At 34.8% G+C, this 16548-nt stretch overlaps 1 protein-coding gene across 6 annotated transcripts in view; it reads left to right on the top strand.

The window, feature by feature from the left end:
* Window positions 1-16548, top strand: part of ERCC6L2 (ERCC excision repair 6 like 2) — a 138694-nt gene that overhangs the window by 87139 nt on the left and 35007 nt on the right. For all 6 annotated transcript variants that reach the window (XM_029201776.1, XM_029201775.1, XM_029201777.1 and 3 more), the window contains 4 exons: window positions 575-674; window positions 9170-9322; window positions 13679-13759; window positions 15182-16343. In XM_029201776.1, the coding sequence (XP_029057609.1) occupies window positions 575-674; window positions 9170-9322; window positions 13679-13759; window positions 15182-16343 (1496 nt within the window). The remainder of the gene's footprint in view (window positions 1-574; window positions 675-9169; window positions 9323-13678; window positions 13760-15181; window positions 16344-16548) is intronic.

Here is a 16548-nt window from a genome sequence, read left to right as displayed (position 1 = left end):
TTGAGATATAATTAACATACAATAAACTGCACATATTTAAAGTGTACAGCTGATAAGTTTTGCTGTAGGTATACACCATGAAACCATTACCACAATCAAGAGAGTGAACATATCCATCACCCCCCAAATTTTCCTTGTGCTACTTTGTAATCCATTCATCTTGCCCCTCCCAGGCCCCCCCCCCAAGCAACCACTGATCTGCTTCCTGTCACTGCGGATTAGTTTGCGTTTTTGAGAGTTTTATATAAATGGAATCATTCATAAGCTTAAGACTGCCATAAAAGAAAAATCTGAATTTAGGAAAAGTTTTTACACAGTAGAAGGTGATGTTTATAACAGAAATGAAGTTGTATGTATATTTTTTCTATAATACTTTCCTCCTCAATGACTGGCCTTTTTATATGAATTTCTGTTTTTACATTATTATTAAATAATATAGCATATCTAAACATAAGATATTTCTTTTGAAATTAAAATTTTAGCAATATTTCATTTTTATATCCAAAAGTTACCTCCTGAACCCGAAGTTGTTTCACTTGATCTTGGTTGCCTTTTGTTTTTAATGTTTTTACAGAGCATATAGGATTGGGCAATGCAGAGATGTCAAAGTGCTTAGGCTGATATCCTTGGGAACTGTGGAGGAGATCATGTACTTACGACAGGTATACAAGCAGGTAAATGTATTTCCTTTTTTCTAATTAAAAGTAAACACTTGTCAGTTTTTAAAAATTAATAATAAATTTTGTACAAATATGTTTTTTATTTTATTTAATAAGATTATGAAATATACTGTAGAATACACTTCTATAAAACAGATTAAATCTTAGGTTCATTGAATTTTAGAGCTGAAAGTTTCTTAGAGCAGTACTTCTTTAATGTACACATGAACTACCTAGGGATCTTTAAAATACAGATTCTGATTTAGTAGTTCTGGGTCGAGCGCAAGATTCTGCATTTTTAACAAGCTCCCGGAAGTGCCAACACTACTAGTCTGCAGATCACAATTTGAGTAGCAAGGTCACAGCTCCCCAAACTGTGGGCCAAGATGTAAGTGTATGCCACAGATGGGGTACAGGTGCACCCAGACATCCTACAGCTCTCTGGGCAGCAAGATTATCTAAGCCAGCTTCCAGCCTTGAGTCACCTCCTCTTCGAGTAGATGTTCACATGTTTCCATTATCTATGTGTACATGAAGAAGACTGGAGAGGAATACCTTAGCGATATCTAATACAAATGTTTCATGTTGTATATAATGAAACTGGGATCCAGGACACCCCAGTAAATGAAATTATAGGAATAGAACTCAAGTGCACTAACTACTGTGCTGATGCTTTTATTATTCATTAAAATTGCATTAACTCTTTAATATCCTTAGGGTATCAATTACTACTCCTAATATGCCTCTAAATAAAGTTTAGTTAGTCTGTATGTAACTGCCCACTTGAGAAGATCTGGAATGAGGTTCAAGTTTAATTATAAATGTTAAATTTGAATTACTCCCTATATATTCAGCTGGAATCTGTTTAAGAGCAAACATCTGCCACATGTGGTGGTAGTTAACCTAAGAATGATCCAGTCTTAAATTTATGCTATTTTCTTAATTCTAAAAATAGAATTGTACACAGCAGTGTTTATTTTTCTTAAAGCATTTAGCTCTGTAAGAAACCTTTAATCTTTTTGTTCTTAGGTATAGCACAACTACTTGAAAATTATTTTTTCAGACATTAACTAATCTTGGAAAAAAGTAGGATATTATTTTTTCATGTTAGGAGCAGCTGTTTAGTATACTATCTTTGACTTGTCACAAGTAAGAGTCTTTCCTCAATCACATAGTAATTACTATATGTATTTCCTTTTTGCCTATTCATCTGACTCATTTAATGAAATAAAATGGCCTGTTATATAATATATAATAATATGTAATAAAAAGGCTTCAGAAGATGAGGGTAATTTAAGTTTTCAGAACTTTGTATGATCTAATTGCTTATTAAAATAAGCCACTTAAGGAACATTCAGCCATACAACTTGATAAGCACAAATAAAGATAAGATGGCAATCATATGAGGAAATGGCATAAATGTGATTTAAACATTGATTGGAATTTGAACCAAGGGTGCAAATGGCAAACACACGCTAGCCTCACAAGTGTTCCTCAAATCTCTTGGGAGGAAAACAATCCAAAATGATGTTTTAAAATTCTGTAAAAATGTTGGAAAGAAAAAAGAGTTCTCTCTGTGGGCCAAAAATGATAAGGAACCCTGAAAGACAAAGGGCAGTTGAGATGAGATTGAAGGAAGAAACAAAGCTAAACTCAGTCATGAGAAGACTACTGGAAAAGGTAGGTGCAACTTGTGAATATTCCAAACTTAGAGTCAACAGGTACTAAAAATAGAAAGGAGCCTTGGGTTAACTGTGATGCCCCCTCTTTGGGTATTATTAGTGATCTAACAAGGTGGTTTAACCCTTATGATCTTTCCCCCATTGTACCAGATTGTAGACAATGGAAATGTCTGCTCTCAAGTAGGAACAATAAGTAGAACTACTGGAAGGAAGGAAACAAAGCTCTAAGTTTTTGCTGAAATCAAGAAGAAAGTCCAAAATAATAAATATTTGCAAACCCCTCCACCTGCTGCCTGCTTTGAATAATTACTGCAGTAGGCCTAGATAAGCCCGTTAGGCATTTGAAGACAGATGAATATTCCCCCCCACCCCTCCAAAACAATAATTAGTATTGAACAGTTTAGGAAAATAAACACTATGAAAATGGCCCTCAAAGATACCAGGTCCTAATCCCTGGAACCTATAAATGTTACTTTATATGGAAAAAAGGGTCTTTGCAGATGTGATTAAATTAAGAATTTTTGAGATGGGGAGATTAGCCTGGATTGTCCAGGTGGGCCCTAAATCATAAGCATTCTTATAAGTAGGAAGCAAAGGGAAATCTGACAGAGACAGAAGGCAAGCCAGTGTAACCCCTGAGACAAGAGATTGGAGCTATGTAGTTATAAACTAAGGAATGCTGGCAGCCACCAGAAGTGAAAAGAGGCAAGGAATGGATCCTCCCCTAGAGCCTATGAAGAGAACATGGCTCTGCCAAAACTTGATTTCATTCTGGTGATACTGATATCAGACTTCTAGCCTCCTGTAAGAACTATAAGAGAGTACATTTCTGTTGTGTTAAGCCACCAAGTTTATGATAATTTATTACAAGAGATATAGGAACTCATATAGGCACTAAAAAAGAATTAACATCAGAGAAAACAAAATTAATAGAAAAGAGTAAAAGATTTTTAAAGAAATATCACTATTCAAAAGGTAAATGAGGTTGTAGGATCCTGGGAACAACAAAAGACTACTAGAAAAGAAATCCATTAGAGATCCAGAAAACGAGAAACTCCAGCAATTGGCTGAATAGCAAAGAACAAAGTTTTCATGTAAAAGAAAGAGCCATGCAATTCTTCTAGATTACAGAGCAAAAAGACAGAGGTAGAACGAACACATGTAAGAAAACTTAGGAGAAATGAAGGCTAGATGTAGAAGTTCCAATATCAGTCTTACAGTTGAGCAAGGGAACAGAAGAAAGAGAAGGAAGAAGTCCCAAAGGATGAGAGTCCACAGATTATGAGCCCCACTGAGTGTTAAATAGGATGAATGAAAATAGATCCACACTTACATTGTCTTTCTATAATTGTAAAACCCTTAAAATTTCCAGAGATAAACTTCATGGAGAGAAAAAAAATTGTCTACAAGAGTACCAGAATTAAATAGATAGCTAACTTCATAATAGCAATACTGGATATTTCAGAGCAGTAACTTCAAATGAGGGGAAATCATAGCTCTATATTGTCAAAGAAAGTGAATTTTTAATTCAAAACTTTTCCACAGTGGTGGAAATTTTTCCTTCAGTGGTGAGTTCTATCAAACATTTAATATTCTTTTTGAGAACAGAGGAGGGAACAATTCTAGCCTACTTTAGAAAGATAGAAGAATCCCGATGCCAGAATTGGCAAAGACATTACAAGAACAGAAAATTATAGACAAATATGTCTCATGAACATAAATGTAAAAGTCTTTAACAAAGCCTGTGTTAGAAGTTGAATTGTGCCCCCCCCAAAAAAATAAAATAAAAAACATATGTTGAAGTCCTTAACCCCTGGTACCTGTGAATGGAATCTTATTTGGAAGTAAGGTCTTTGCAGATGTAGTCAAGTTAAATAAGGTTATACTCTATAACGGTGGGCCCTAATTCAATGACTGGTTTCTTATAAGAGGGAAATTTGGATACAGACAGACACAGAAGGAGGATGCCATGTGATGACAGAGGCAAAGATCAGAGTGATGAAGCTGCAAACTGAGGAATGCCTAGGACTGCCAGCAACCACCAGAAACTAGGAAGAGGAAAGGAAGGATATTCCCTTAGAACCTTCAGAGAGAGCATGGCCCTGCCAATATCTTGATTTCAGACTTTTAGCCTCCAGAACTGAGAGAGAATAAATTTCTGTTGTTTTACACCACCTGGTTTATGGTACTTTGTTACAGCAGCCTTAGGAAACTGATATAGCCTCTAAGGCAAATATTGTAAATTTGACTACATTTTTATATGAAACTTCTATATGACAAACGAACTATAAGCCAAATTAAAGGAGAGACCAGAGGAAATGCTTGCCATAAGTATAATAAATTAGCATCTATAATATATAAAGAACTCCTACAAACCAATAAAAAGACTGATTAGGCATTTTAGTGAAGAAAAAATACAAACAGTTAACATGTATATGAAAAGATGCTTAACTACACTTATAATGGAGAAGTAAAAAATAAGATCGTGTTCTGCACGTTCTGCAAAAGACTTTTTTGTTTTGTTCTGTGGGGGTTTTTTTAGGGAGGTGAGGAGATTGGCGTTGCTCATTGTTGTTGGGGATATTTTTAAAGAGGTGTTAATATAGTATTTTTGAGAATACAACTTGGTGCACTTATTTTAGAAGCTAATTTAACAGCATTTTTAAAATGTACTTTCTCCCTATTTACCTGGCAGAAATATTCTCACATATGCACATTGAAGGATGACAAGGATTTATATACAGAATTGTTAGTATTTGTTCGAAAAATGAAAAAAGGAACAGCCTAAATGTCCAATAGTAACAGAATTAACATAAATTCTGATATATCCATATACAGCAAAAAAAATTTTTTAAAGATTATAGAGCAAATGTACTGATGTGGCACAATCTTTAAGACATTTTAAGTGGGGCAGAAGTAACTTGCAGAACAAGTATATCAATTGTGTTTATTTATAAAACTGTTTCTACATGTATATATAAATAGTTCTAACTGCATTGAAAGAGATCTAGGAAGGATAAACCTAAACATTACAGTGTTGGTTAGACTGATAAGGGATGATCTGTGTTGTTCAAGGGGGACTTGCCCTTTGATGTTTTTGTTTATGTTTGTTGTGATAATGCCTTCACAACATAAAATATATTTTATACTTTAAAAAAATTGCTTATATAGCAACTGCGCTCCTTTAGGTTTGGAGCATTGCATGTAATCTAAAATTTGGCATTCAAAAATTCATCTTTCATATATATGTAATTTATTTAGAAATTAATATGTATTTACAGAAGAGTTACAAGATCAGTACAGAGAACTCCCAATTAATGTCACCCAAATTCCCCAGTTGTTAACATTTTACCACATTTGCTTTCTCTTTCAGCCATGATCTTTATTCTTTTTCTGAACCGTTTTAGAGGAAGTTGAAGATTTATCACCTTTAAATTCTTTGTTTTCTCCCAAATAAGGACACCGTCCTATTTATATGTACATATAAAAATAGCTTTATGCATTATAAACACTCAATTTTACATATTGTTCTGCAACTTGCTTCTCCCTTACCGCCCCCCCGCCACTCTCCTCTCAAAAATGCAGTTATCCATGGGCTTCCCTGGTGGCGCAGTGGTTGAGAGTCCGCCTGCTGATGCAGGGGACACCGGTTCGTACCCTGGTCCGGGAGGATCCCACAAGCCGCGGAGTGGGTAGGCCCATGAGCCATGGCCGCTGAGCCTGCGCGTCCGGAGCCTGTGCTCCGCAATGGGAGAGGCCACAACAGTGAGAAGCCCACGTACCGCAAAAAAAAAAAAAAAAAAAAAAATGCATTTATCCAAATCAAGAAACTTAACACTTACACAGCATCACCTTGTAATCCATAGAACCCATTCAGATTTCATCAGCTTTCCTGGCAATGTCTCCTTTCTCCTTCTGGCTCAGGATCCAATCCAGGATCATAATTACATTTCTTTTTGTGTCTCTTAAGTTTTCTTCAACCTTAAGTTACCCAGGCTTTTCTGGTCTTTCATGACCTTGACAGTTTTAAAAAATAAAGCCTTTCCTAGTGTATGCTTTCCCTCAACATATGTCCATTTGATGTTTCCTCATCTTCCAACTCAAGACAAGAAGCCTTGGCAAGAGTGGTACAGAAAGAATGCTGTGCTCTTCTCATTGCATTGGTCAGAAGGCACCTGGTGGTGACCTGATCCACCACTGGTGATATTAACCTTGATCACCTGTCAAGTTTGTGTCTGCCAGCTTTTTGCACTGCAGAGTCACCACTTTTTTCATTTGTAAAATAGTATATATTTTATGGGGAGATCATCAGAGACTATGCTAATATAGTCAGCCCTCTGTATCCATGGGTTCTGCATCCTCAGATTCAGCCAACCATGGATTCAAAGTATTCAGAAAGAAAATTCCAGAAAGTTCCAAAAGCAAAACTTGAATTTGCTGTGTGCTGTTTACCTAACATTTACATTGTATTTACAACTATTTACACAGCATTTACATTGTATTAGATATTATAAGTAATCTGGAGATGATTTAAAGTATATAGGAAATAATGCATAGCTTATATGCAAATACTGTGCCATTTAATAAAAGGGACTTGAGCATCCATGGGTTTTGTTATCCGTGGGGATCCTGGAACCAATCCCCCCGATACCAAGGGACGACGGACAGCTGTATCCTGTTCCTCATCAAGCTTGTACTCATCGGCCTTAGCTTTCATTGATGATTCCCGCCTGAATCGGCTACTACTATGATGGTTTGTCAGACGGTGATTTTTCTATTTCCATTATTACTTCCTTTATATTTGTTGGCATTCTACCATAAAAAAAGAGCTTTCCCTTCTCTTCCATTTATTTAATCTGTGTGGACTCATGAGATAGTATTTTAGTAACGGATTTTAGTAACCCACTGAATATCAATTATTTTTATGTTCAAACTCTCTCATTTTTTGACCAGTGAGAACCCCTTCAAGGGGGCTTCTGCGTCATTTTGACAAGCCCTCATCATGCTTATTGCACTTCCTTACTGTGGTAGGCTGAATAATGGCCCCCCACAGATATCTACATCCTAATTCCCTGAACTGACCTGGATTATGTGAGTGGGCCCGGTGTAATCACAAGGGTCCTTATAAAGGGAGGGGTAGCAGTAGGGTCAGAAAAAGGAAAGAAGGCAATGTGATAACAGAAGCAGAGGGTCAGAGAATGATACGAAGATGCCTCATTACTGGCCTTGAAGATGGAGGAAGTGGTCATGAACTCTTAACATGATGAATATTCCTGTTTTGCTTCTTGCATATCTTGTATATTGTGAAGAAATCTAAGCATTTTATAGCCTTGTATGGGTTCTTCTTAAGCTAGAAATTAAGCTACATTTTCCAAATACTGATTTTTTTCCTTACCCTCTTGAATTCTAACATGATTTTGTTATAGTTACCCTACAGATGGATGCATCTGGCCTTCACTTTTACTGGATCCACTTTGGAAAACTTAAGTACAAAATAATGTGCCTTTTATAAGTTTTGTGACAAAACTTTGGTAGGAGACTTATAAAGATTTAGATTAATGCTTACAAATTACTTTGGTGATTATATTTAGTGGTATAGCAGTCTGGCAATACAGTGTTTAAGGAAGAGTCAGTAGTGAGGGTAAAATCATAGGTAACTGGGCCATCAAGTACATCAGTTGCTATTGTGATTCTGTATTTCCAGGACTATAGCCCGTATTTCTGGGACGTTGATATAAAACTAATCAAGTTGGTGTGTTGATCCATAACTTATTCAAACTTAGGTCCCAAGGGTCTTGTTTTAAGAGGGACATCTGGATATGAGAAATTGATACAAGTATAAATTTTGAATTCAGCCAAACTCAGGTAAAAATTCTAGAAATGATGCTTCCTAGTGAGGCAGCTGTGAACAAGGCACTTAATTTCTCTGAATTTAAGTTCTTTTATTTCTAAAAGGGAGATGATAATATCTTATAGGATTGTAGGAATTAAATGAGAATATAAAAATGCTACACATGTGTTCAATAAATAGTAGCTATTATTAATAATAATTTTATTTGCCTAAAGTAATTATTATAGTGCAAATCAATCTGATGATAATCACCATAAAGTATCGCTTCTTACTAATCCTTCCATTAGCAATAGATGGAAGTTATTTTTCATTCTTTGTTTCAAGAAATGTTAGAGTGTACATGGGTTAATCAAATTGTATGTACATTATATACAATAAAGTATCTAGTAAATAAAGAGATTACATTATGTTGGTACTAAAGTGGTATATGTCCTTAAGGGTTCCATGTCAGTGTTCTTTCTGTGTTCAGAATTGTTTCAGAGATGCAATGTTGCTAAACAATGATTGGGTTTTTGCTCTTAGTTGACAATGTAACCATGGCCACAATTAGTTTGATACCAACGTGGTTATTATATAATTACTTTAGATTATAATTTAACTTTGGTGATGTAGCGACTATTTCTGCCAGTTTTAGTAGTTTCTATTGAAATAAGAGTCTAGAAAGCAGAAAAGTGTATTCAAATGTATGCCTTTTACATTTTACATCAGGTGGCTAGTCCATACAGATACGATCTTGAGTCAGTTGTTAGAAAACAGATAAAATAGGAAATGTAAGATTTCTTCTTTAATAAAACTGGCCAGATTATTATTATTTCACCATAATGGCAACATCTGCCAGGGAAATTAAAATAAAATTTCCTCCCTAAGGAGATTCTGCCTGCTCCAGCTAAAGCTGTGTATATACAGGGAATGCCAGGAAATTCTGACATATTGTTGGAGCGAACACTTCAAAACATCTTGTGTTTTTTCTGTTACAGCAACTTCACTGTGTGGTGGTTGGAAGTGAAAATGCCAAGCGGTATTTTGAAGCAGTTCAAGGATCAAAAGAGCATCGAGGAGAGCTTTTTGGAGTCTATAATCTCTTCAAACTGAGGTCCCAAGGGTCTTGTCTTACAAGGGACATCCTGGAGGTGTGAAATTTTTCTCTGATTTTTTTCAATATTTTAAACATGGATTTCTCTCTCAGGAAAATCGCTGGTGCCTTTTCAGAGAAATTTTTGGTTTTCTTTTTAAAAAATGTTTTATGTTTAGAATTTCTACTTTTATAGAAATGGGAAATGAATTACTGTACCTCTGAACTAAGATTTTCCCCATGCATAGTTATAAATAATGTACATACACAAATTCAGATACATATACAAGACAGTATGACCTCCAAGGCCATTTTCAGACGGTAAAGAGAAATTTATTATTTTGAAAACAGCTGTTGAAGTCAGGAACTAAAAAAAGAGACTTTCCTAAATAAACAAAAATATAAAATGTGTTTTGATTAAAAGTTACCAAATACTCCCTGAGATGCACTCTCATGTCTCATGGAGATTTTTGTTTTCTGTTCCCAATAAAAATTCCACACCAATATTTCAAACTCTCCCAGTTGTGTTCATCCTCAGGATACAGATGTTTCTTATTCTTAACAGGATATTTATATCCTTTAAAAAATCTTTTAAATCTTTAATATACCAGAGTACTAAGAATATTAACCTATTTTTTAGTTAATATTGATATGAGTATCATAAAATCCTGGACTATCGTTTTTTTCAATCCCATCATCATACAGTTGAGGGAATTGAGTCTTGGAAAACTTAAGGATATTTCCCTTAACTTCCAGGACTTTGTAGTAAAACCTTAATGTACTTCATTTATTTAATAGTACCGTAAAAACAGTTAAAGGAACAATTGGTCCCTGTCCTTAAAGAACTTAGACCATCTTTATGGGAGGTGGAAGAGAACATTTACATACTGAACACATAACATCAGTAAGCATATGTTAAGCAAGTTTAGTAGCAGTTCAAACGTGATCATCAATGGTTGGGGAAGAGGAAGGTATATATGATTTGTATGTTGTGAATATTACAACTGTTATACAATGTCTGATGTATATTGCTCAGTTTTTATTTTATAGTAACTATTTGATTCTGAATTGAGTGACCTATTTAAAGTCTCCCTTTCTCTGTCTCTTTCTTGTTTTGAATATGCTATTTCTCTGATTGACTTGTTCTTTCCCATTCCTCTTCTCTAATCAGTAAATAGCCTTGTTTGTCCTCCAGGACCCCCTCAGATCCTACCTCCAACGTTGGGTAGTACTACCCAACGTACTATATTCATGTTTCTAATTTCAAATCATTATCTGTAAAATGTATTAGTATTATATTACTTGTCCTGTTTTCTGCTGTGTATCAAATAGTTTTGTTCTCTTTTTTTATCAGAATAGCCACCTATTCCTCTGTTTAAAAAGTGTTAGGTAAGACATTCCATATGACAAGTTATTAAACGGAAAGTTCTCTTATTCTCTGGTTGTCCTAAATATATGTTGTTTCTCCTCCAGGATTGTTTATTAATGACAGGACCCTCCATATCTTATATTTTGTTTATAGTAAAATATGCTTAACTGCTTGCTAGGCACATCATTGGCACTCAATTATTAAATTAAATTTTGAATTAAAATTGCTCATTTGTTGTCAGTCAGAATTTAGTAGATTCATGCTGTGCTTTTGGCCAAACGATGTTTTAAAATATTATTAGTCCGAACCCTGCATAATGGAAACATATATTATAAAGTAAAAGAAGTATTTTACTTCCTATGATACATTTTTAATTTTTAAAGGTTGTAGAAAAATCCCTTTTAAAATGTTTTAAGATGTAGAAATTTGAATATATAGAACACTTTTAATCTGATGATTTCTGGGCAATTTAGTTCTATTTTTCATTGACATTCTTTTAATGGTTTCCCTTTAGAGATAGATACTGAGAGCTAATTTCACAAATATTTATTGAGTATATGTTAAATGTCCAATACTATACATCATAGGACTAGGCATACAGAAATGAATAAAATAGACAAAAAGCCCTGCCTACAAAATTTTACATTCTATTTGGGGGAAACAAATAATAAAGAGAAATATAACTGAAGTTAGTGTATTATGATGATAGAGTCTAAGGATAAAAATAGAGCAAGTAGATGAATAAGTTCTAGAGATCTACTACACAGCATGGTGAGTATTGTCAACAATACTATTATTATATACCTCAATACTGCTAAAGGACTAGATCTTAAATGTTCTCACCACATAAAAGAATTGATAATTATATGCCATATTAGAGGTGTTAACTAAAGCTATGATGATAATCATATTACAGTATATAAATATATCAAATTAACACCTCGTAGACCTTAAACGTACACAGTATTATATGTAAATTATATCTCAGAAAAAAACAAATAGAGCAAGGAAGGGAAATAGGGAGACTGTCAGGGAAAGAGCATTACAATTTTAGATGGAGTAGCCAAGGAAGGCTACTGTGAGATTGCATTTGATTCTTTGAAGAGACAAGAAAGGAAGAGGTGTTTTAGACCGAGGAACAAATGCAAACAAAGGCCCTGAGGGAGGAGCATGCCCAGCATGTTTTCAAAATGGCAAGTAAGCCAAAGTGGCTGGAGTGGAGTAATCAAAAGAGCAAAAGATGGGGCCAGAGAAATGACAGGAAACCAGATCCTACAGGAACTTTGGCTTTGACTTGAGTGATAACAAAAGCAGTTAGAGGGCTTCCCTGGTGGCGCAGTGGTTGAGAGTCCGCCTGCCGATGCAGGGGACACGGGTTCGTGCCCTGGTCCGGGAAGATCCCACAGGCCGCGGAGCGGCTGGGCCCGTGAGCCATGGCCGCTGAGCCTGCACGTCCAGAGCCTGCGCTCCGCAATGGGAGAGGCCACAACAGTGAGAGGCCCGCGTACCACAAAAAAGAAAAAAAGCAATTAGAGTTCTGAACAGCAGAATGACATAGTCTGATCTATACTATCTATTCTAAATGTTAAGAATTGGACTATAGAAGTACAAGAGCAGAAGCAAGAAGCCAGGTAGGAGGATACTGCAACAATCCAGCCAAGAGATGGTGGTTTGGGCCAGAGGGTAGTGGTGGATGCCCTGAAGCACTGACAGGATTTGCTGCTGGATCATCTGATAGGGTATGAGAAGCAGGAGTTAAGGATGACTCCAAGTCAACAGAAGACTGGAGTTGTCATTTACCTATCACAAAGGGGTTCTGACAGCTTGTAGATTTCTGTTGCTGCCAGTTGCATCTGTTGTAGCCATTTGAATTCTGTTGAAGAGATAAAAGGGAGTTCTCGGACAGAGGCTTCCCATTCCCTTACAGTAATAGCCTCTAGGCACTGGAAGAAAAGATCTCATGGCAATTCAGGAACTCTTTATTATTCTTTCAAGTTCTTTAGGGGTGATTCTCACTTGTTGCCCTGGATACTGGGTAACTGGAACCATGCCATTGCTATATTATGAATATTGGTGTATTCGTAAGTTGGATATTTGTAACTCTGGTGATGATCGTATTATTTCCCCTTGTTCTATCAACAAATAAAGCCTTGAAAAGAGAAATAAATTTATTTCCTTTTGAAGAAGAATTTAATATTCTAGAATCTAGGCCGTTAAATATCTCTGCTAAATGATACACCAAAAGCTATAAAAGCATACTTTCCTTAAAGATGTAGCAAGCCTATTATCTAATTAAGATTTTTTTAGTTTTATATTAGATGGATATTTTCATTTTGATGTCTACTACACTGAAGGAATCACTAAACATATTTTAATGAATATGAACTATAAACACACTAGCAATATAAGCTAGAATATCGAGTGCCCAATACCCAACATTATCTGTGGTATTTAAAATGTTGATAATATGTCCTTACAGTTATTGCAATATTATATAATATTTACACATATACAATAGTTATATAGTTATCATATAGACATAGTTATTATGGCTATCACTACTGGGTAAATTTTTAACATTTTTTCACTCTCCCTCCCTACTAGGGCTTTTAGTGGAGTTTGCTGAAAAATGTTATTAGTTTTCTATCAGAAAAAGTAAGCTTATGATAAGAAGTAAGAATTTTTTATGAGTCCAGCAGGCTTCCACTGTGCCTCTATACTACCTAAGAATTATGAGCATTTAAAAATATATATGAATTCCTTAATTAGCAAATTGAAAAATAGCATTAAGAGAGTTAAAGCAGGCTGTACTCATTTTTTTTTTTTTTTTTTTTTTGGCCATACCACGCATCTTGCGGAATCTTAGTTCCCTGACCAGGGATCAAACCCAGGCCCATGGCAGTGAAATCACAGAGTCCTAAACCATTGGACCGCCAGGGAATTCCCTGGACTCAATTTTCTTAACTCTAAGTTTTAGCATGCCATTGCTGTTGTTTATCTGGTTGTTTCTACCCTATATTTTACAGTTATCTGCATTCTTTATAGAGAGAAGGCCAAGTGGAAGCAGGGATCATGACAGCTACAACATGGTTGAAAGAGGAACCTCCAGTACACAAACTAGAAACAGTAAGCAATCTTTGAATCTGTAGCCTAGAAACTCCTGGGAAACATGTATGTGAAGATTTTAAGTTTCTTTTCCTTTTCCTTCATTTTTTCAATGTGTAAAGAAAATTTTCTTTTAAAAAGTCAAGGATACAAAGTCAGAGGACTGTCAGTAAAATTAATAATTTAGGCTAATATTTCATATCATATCATAAAAAAAAAATTCAGGAGCAGTCACCAGGTGTTTACATCCAAACTGGAATTTTAACTATGCCAAAGTGTAAATCCAAAATTAAATGCACTGTATAGGTAACCAATCCAACCTAAATATTTTTTTTTTACTAAACAACAAATTAGATGGAAAAATAGCAATCAATGTATATTTAAAATTATTAAATTCAAACACCAAACTCATTCTCTGACTCAAGCAGATATTTTATTTGAGTCCTTTGTCTTGTGGTAGTTTGTCATCTCACATACTACAAAATCTATATTGTCATCATAAAGTCTTTTTAAAAGTAAAGAATATATGTAGAAGATTTTTTTTTAATTGTTGCTATTTTTTTCTTGTTTGTTTTTTTTTAAGGGATTTAACTCTAATTTTGTACTAGCCCAAAGATATAATGGGCTATATGACAACTATATTATGATATAACATATATATATGATACAACAGTATATCATATAACTGTATGATAACTATATGTAATGATAACTATAAATTTATAACACCCCTATAAATTTATATAACCAAGTATGGGGTGAATATATTTCTAAATTTATAGAAATACATGAGTATCAAATGTTGGCAGAAGTATTACCAGATAATACTTTCCCAAAATGTTTTACTAATGAAGCCTCAGTTTCCAGAAACTGAGAATATATTTAGCTCTAATTAATGTAAAAAAAGTAAATATTGGATTTAAATTTGTAGCAAATTTTACTTCAAAATAGCTTCAATATTTTCTTTATTTATGGTGGTCAAGATCCTATCCAATCTATTTTTAATCAATTAGAAACATTTTCCAGTTGGGAATTCTTTAGCTCCTACAAATTTGTTGTGTTTTTAACACGTGATTGAAAGTATCTGCTGGACTGTCGTAAGCAATAAGTTGTGTGCTTTTCACTTTGAGGCCAGAATCAGTCTCTGCATCTTAGAAGCTAACAGCTGCTCTGTGTTTTCCTTATAAATAATTTGATCATTTGATATTCTAGTTTTAACTTTTATTTATTTGGAAAGTTATTCAACTTTAAAAGAGTATACCAGACTGTAATATTAAATCCTTTATGTTTGTTTACTATCAATAAATGTTTTACTTTTAGAAAATACCAGGTAATATACTTGTACATAAATTATCTGCCCAAATTCAATTCCCCTCCAGTGTGATAGATTTGATATCCTTATTTTGACGTTTTCTAATGTTTCCACCATTGCTTCTTATATAGGATAGGGAGCCTGACTGTCAAGAACACAAAGGTCCAGAACAGCCTGCAGAACCACTAGCAAAAGAAGCATGTGATCTCTGCAGTGATTTTAGTGAAGATGAATCAGTAGGAAACTCAATAATAAAGACTGCTAAAAACAAAGCATCTGACTCAAGTAAAGCTTCAGGTTCTCCTGGACAGCTTACCTTACTCCAGTGTGGTTTCTCTAAATTGTTTGAGACAAAATGTGAAGCAGTTGAGGATAGTGATGGAAATATTACCTCTGACGATGAAAGTTCTGATGAACAGCCCACATGCCTTTCAACAGAAGCCAAAGATGTTGGTTGTCGGAAAAGTCAAGACTCTCTTGGTACTTCAAAGCATCAGAAATTCACCAACATCCTAAATCCAAATGGAAAATATATTTTTGATAAAACTGAGATTTTAGAACAGAATATTTCTTCTGAGTCTGATGATGAGAAAAATTTAAAAAATACAGTTGGCCACCATTGCATTTCACAGAATGTCACAGAATCAGAAGATAGTGATATCATCTTACCCACACAGTACACAACTCAAAGATTCCTCAAGAAGAGGGTAAGGTTTAAGCCACCTGTGGATGGATCTGAAGATTCTGAAACAGAAAACCCTGTAAATATAAGAAATAATGGTGATAATAGAAAGACCAATGTCAGAGGAAATGGACTAATTTCAAAACAATTAAATCCTGAGAACAAGACCCTAAAATCTAATACAAAAAGAAAAGGCAGTAGTGATATTAGTGATGAATCTGATGACATTGAAATTTCCTCCAAGTCAAGAGTAAGAAAGAAAAGAGCTACTAGTTCTCTGAGGTTTAAGAGAAAAGAGGAAAATAAAAGGGAACTTTACACTTTTCCAAAAACAATGAAAAAAACAAACCAACTGTGTGCAATAGATGAAGACTGTACCTCTCAGGCTATTGATGATTTTACATCCTCAGATGATGATTTATCTGTTAGCCACATCAGTGTCTCTAAACAGAGCCATAGACCAAAAACTATAAAAGATAGAATCAGTTTCTCTTCAAAATTACCTAGCCATGAGAAAAATAGCACTTTCATACCAAGAAAACCAATGAAATTTCCAAATAAGAGCATTGTCAATCAAGATCAGATGTGTGAATCAATGGATAAATTTTTAGGTAACTGCAGATATATTCTGAAAACTTTCCTTTGCATATTTGTTTCGTGCAATCAAATAGTTCCTCAAAAGATTCTTGAATTAACTTGAATTAGCTCTGCAATCAAGATGCTACATTGAGGCACAGTGAGGAAGTGGGTGGTGGCAGGATAAAGGGGAAGACCACCTAGGTCAAGATAGAGAACTTTGTCATCTAGACCAGGACC

The sequence above is a fragment of the Monodon monoceros genome, unplaced genomic scaffold, assembly GCF_005190385.1.
Source record: "Monodon monoceros isolate NGI ecotype Baffin Bay Population unplaced genomic scaffold, NGI_Narwhal_1 Super_Scaffold_5, whole genome shotgun sequence".
Classification (NCBI taxonomy): Eukaryota; Metazoa; Chordata; class Mammalia; order Artiodactyla; family Monodontidae; genus Monodon; species Monodon monoceros.
The sequence above is the reverse complement of the archived record's forward strand: the minus strand, read 5'-3'. Positions and strand labels throughout refer to the sequence as shown.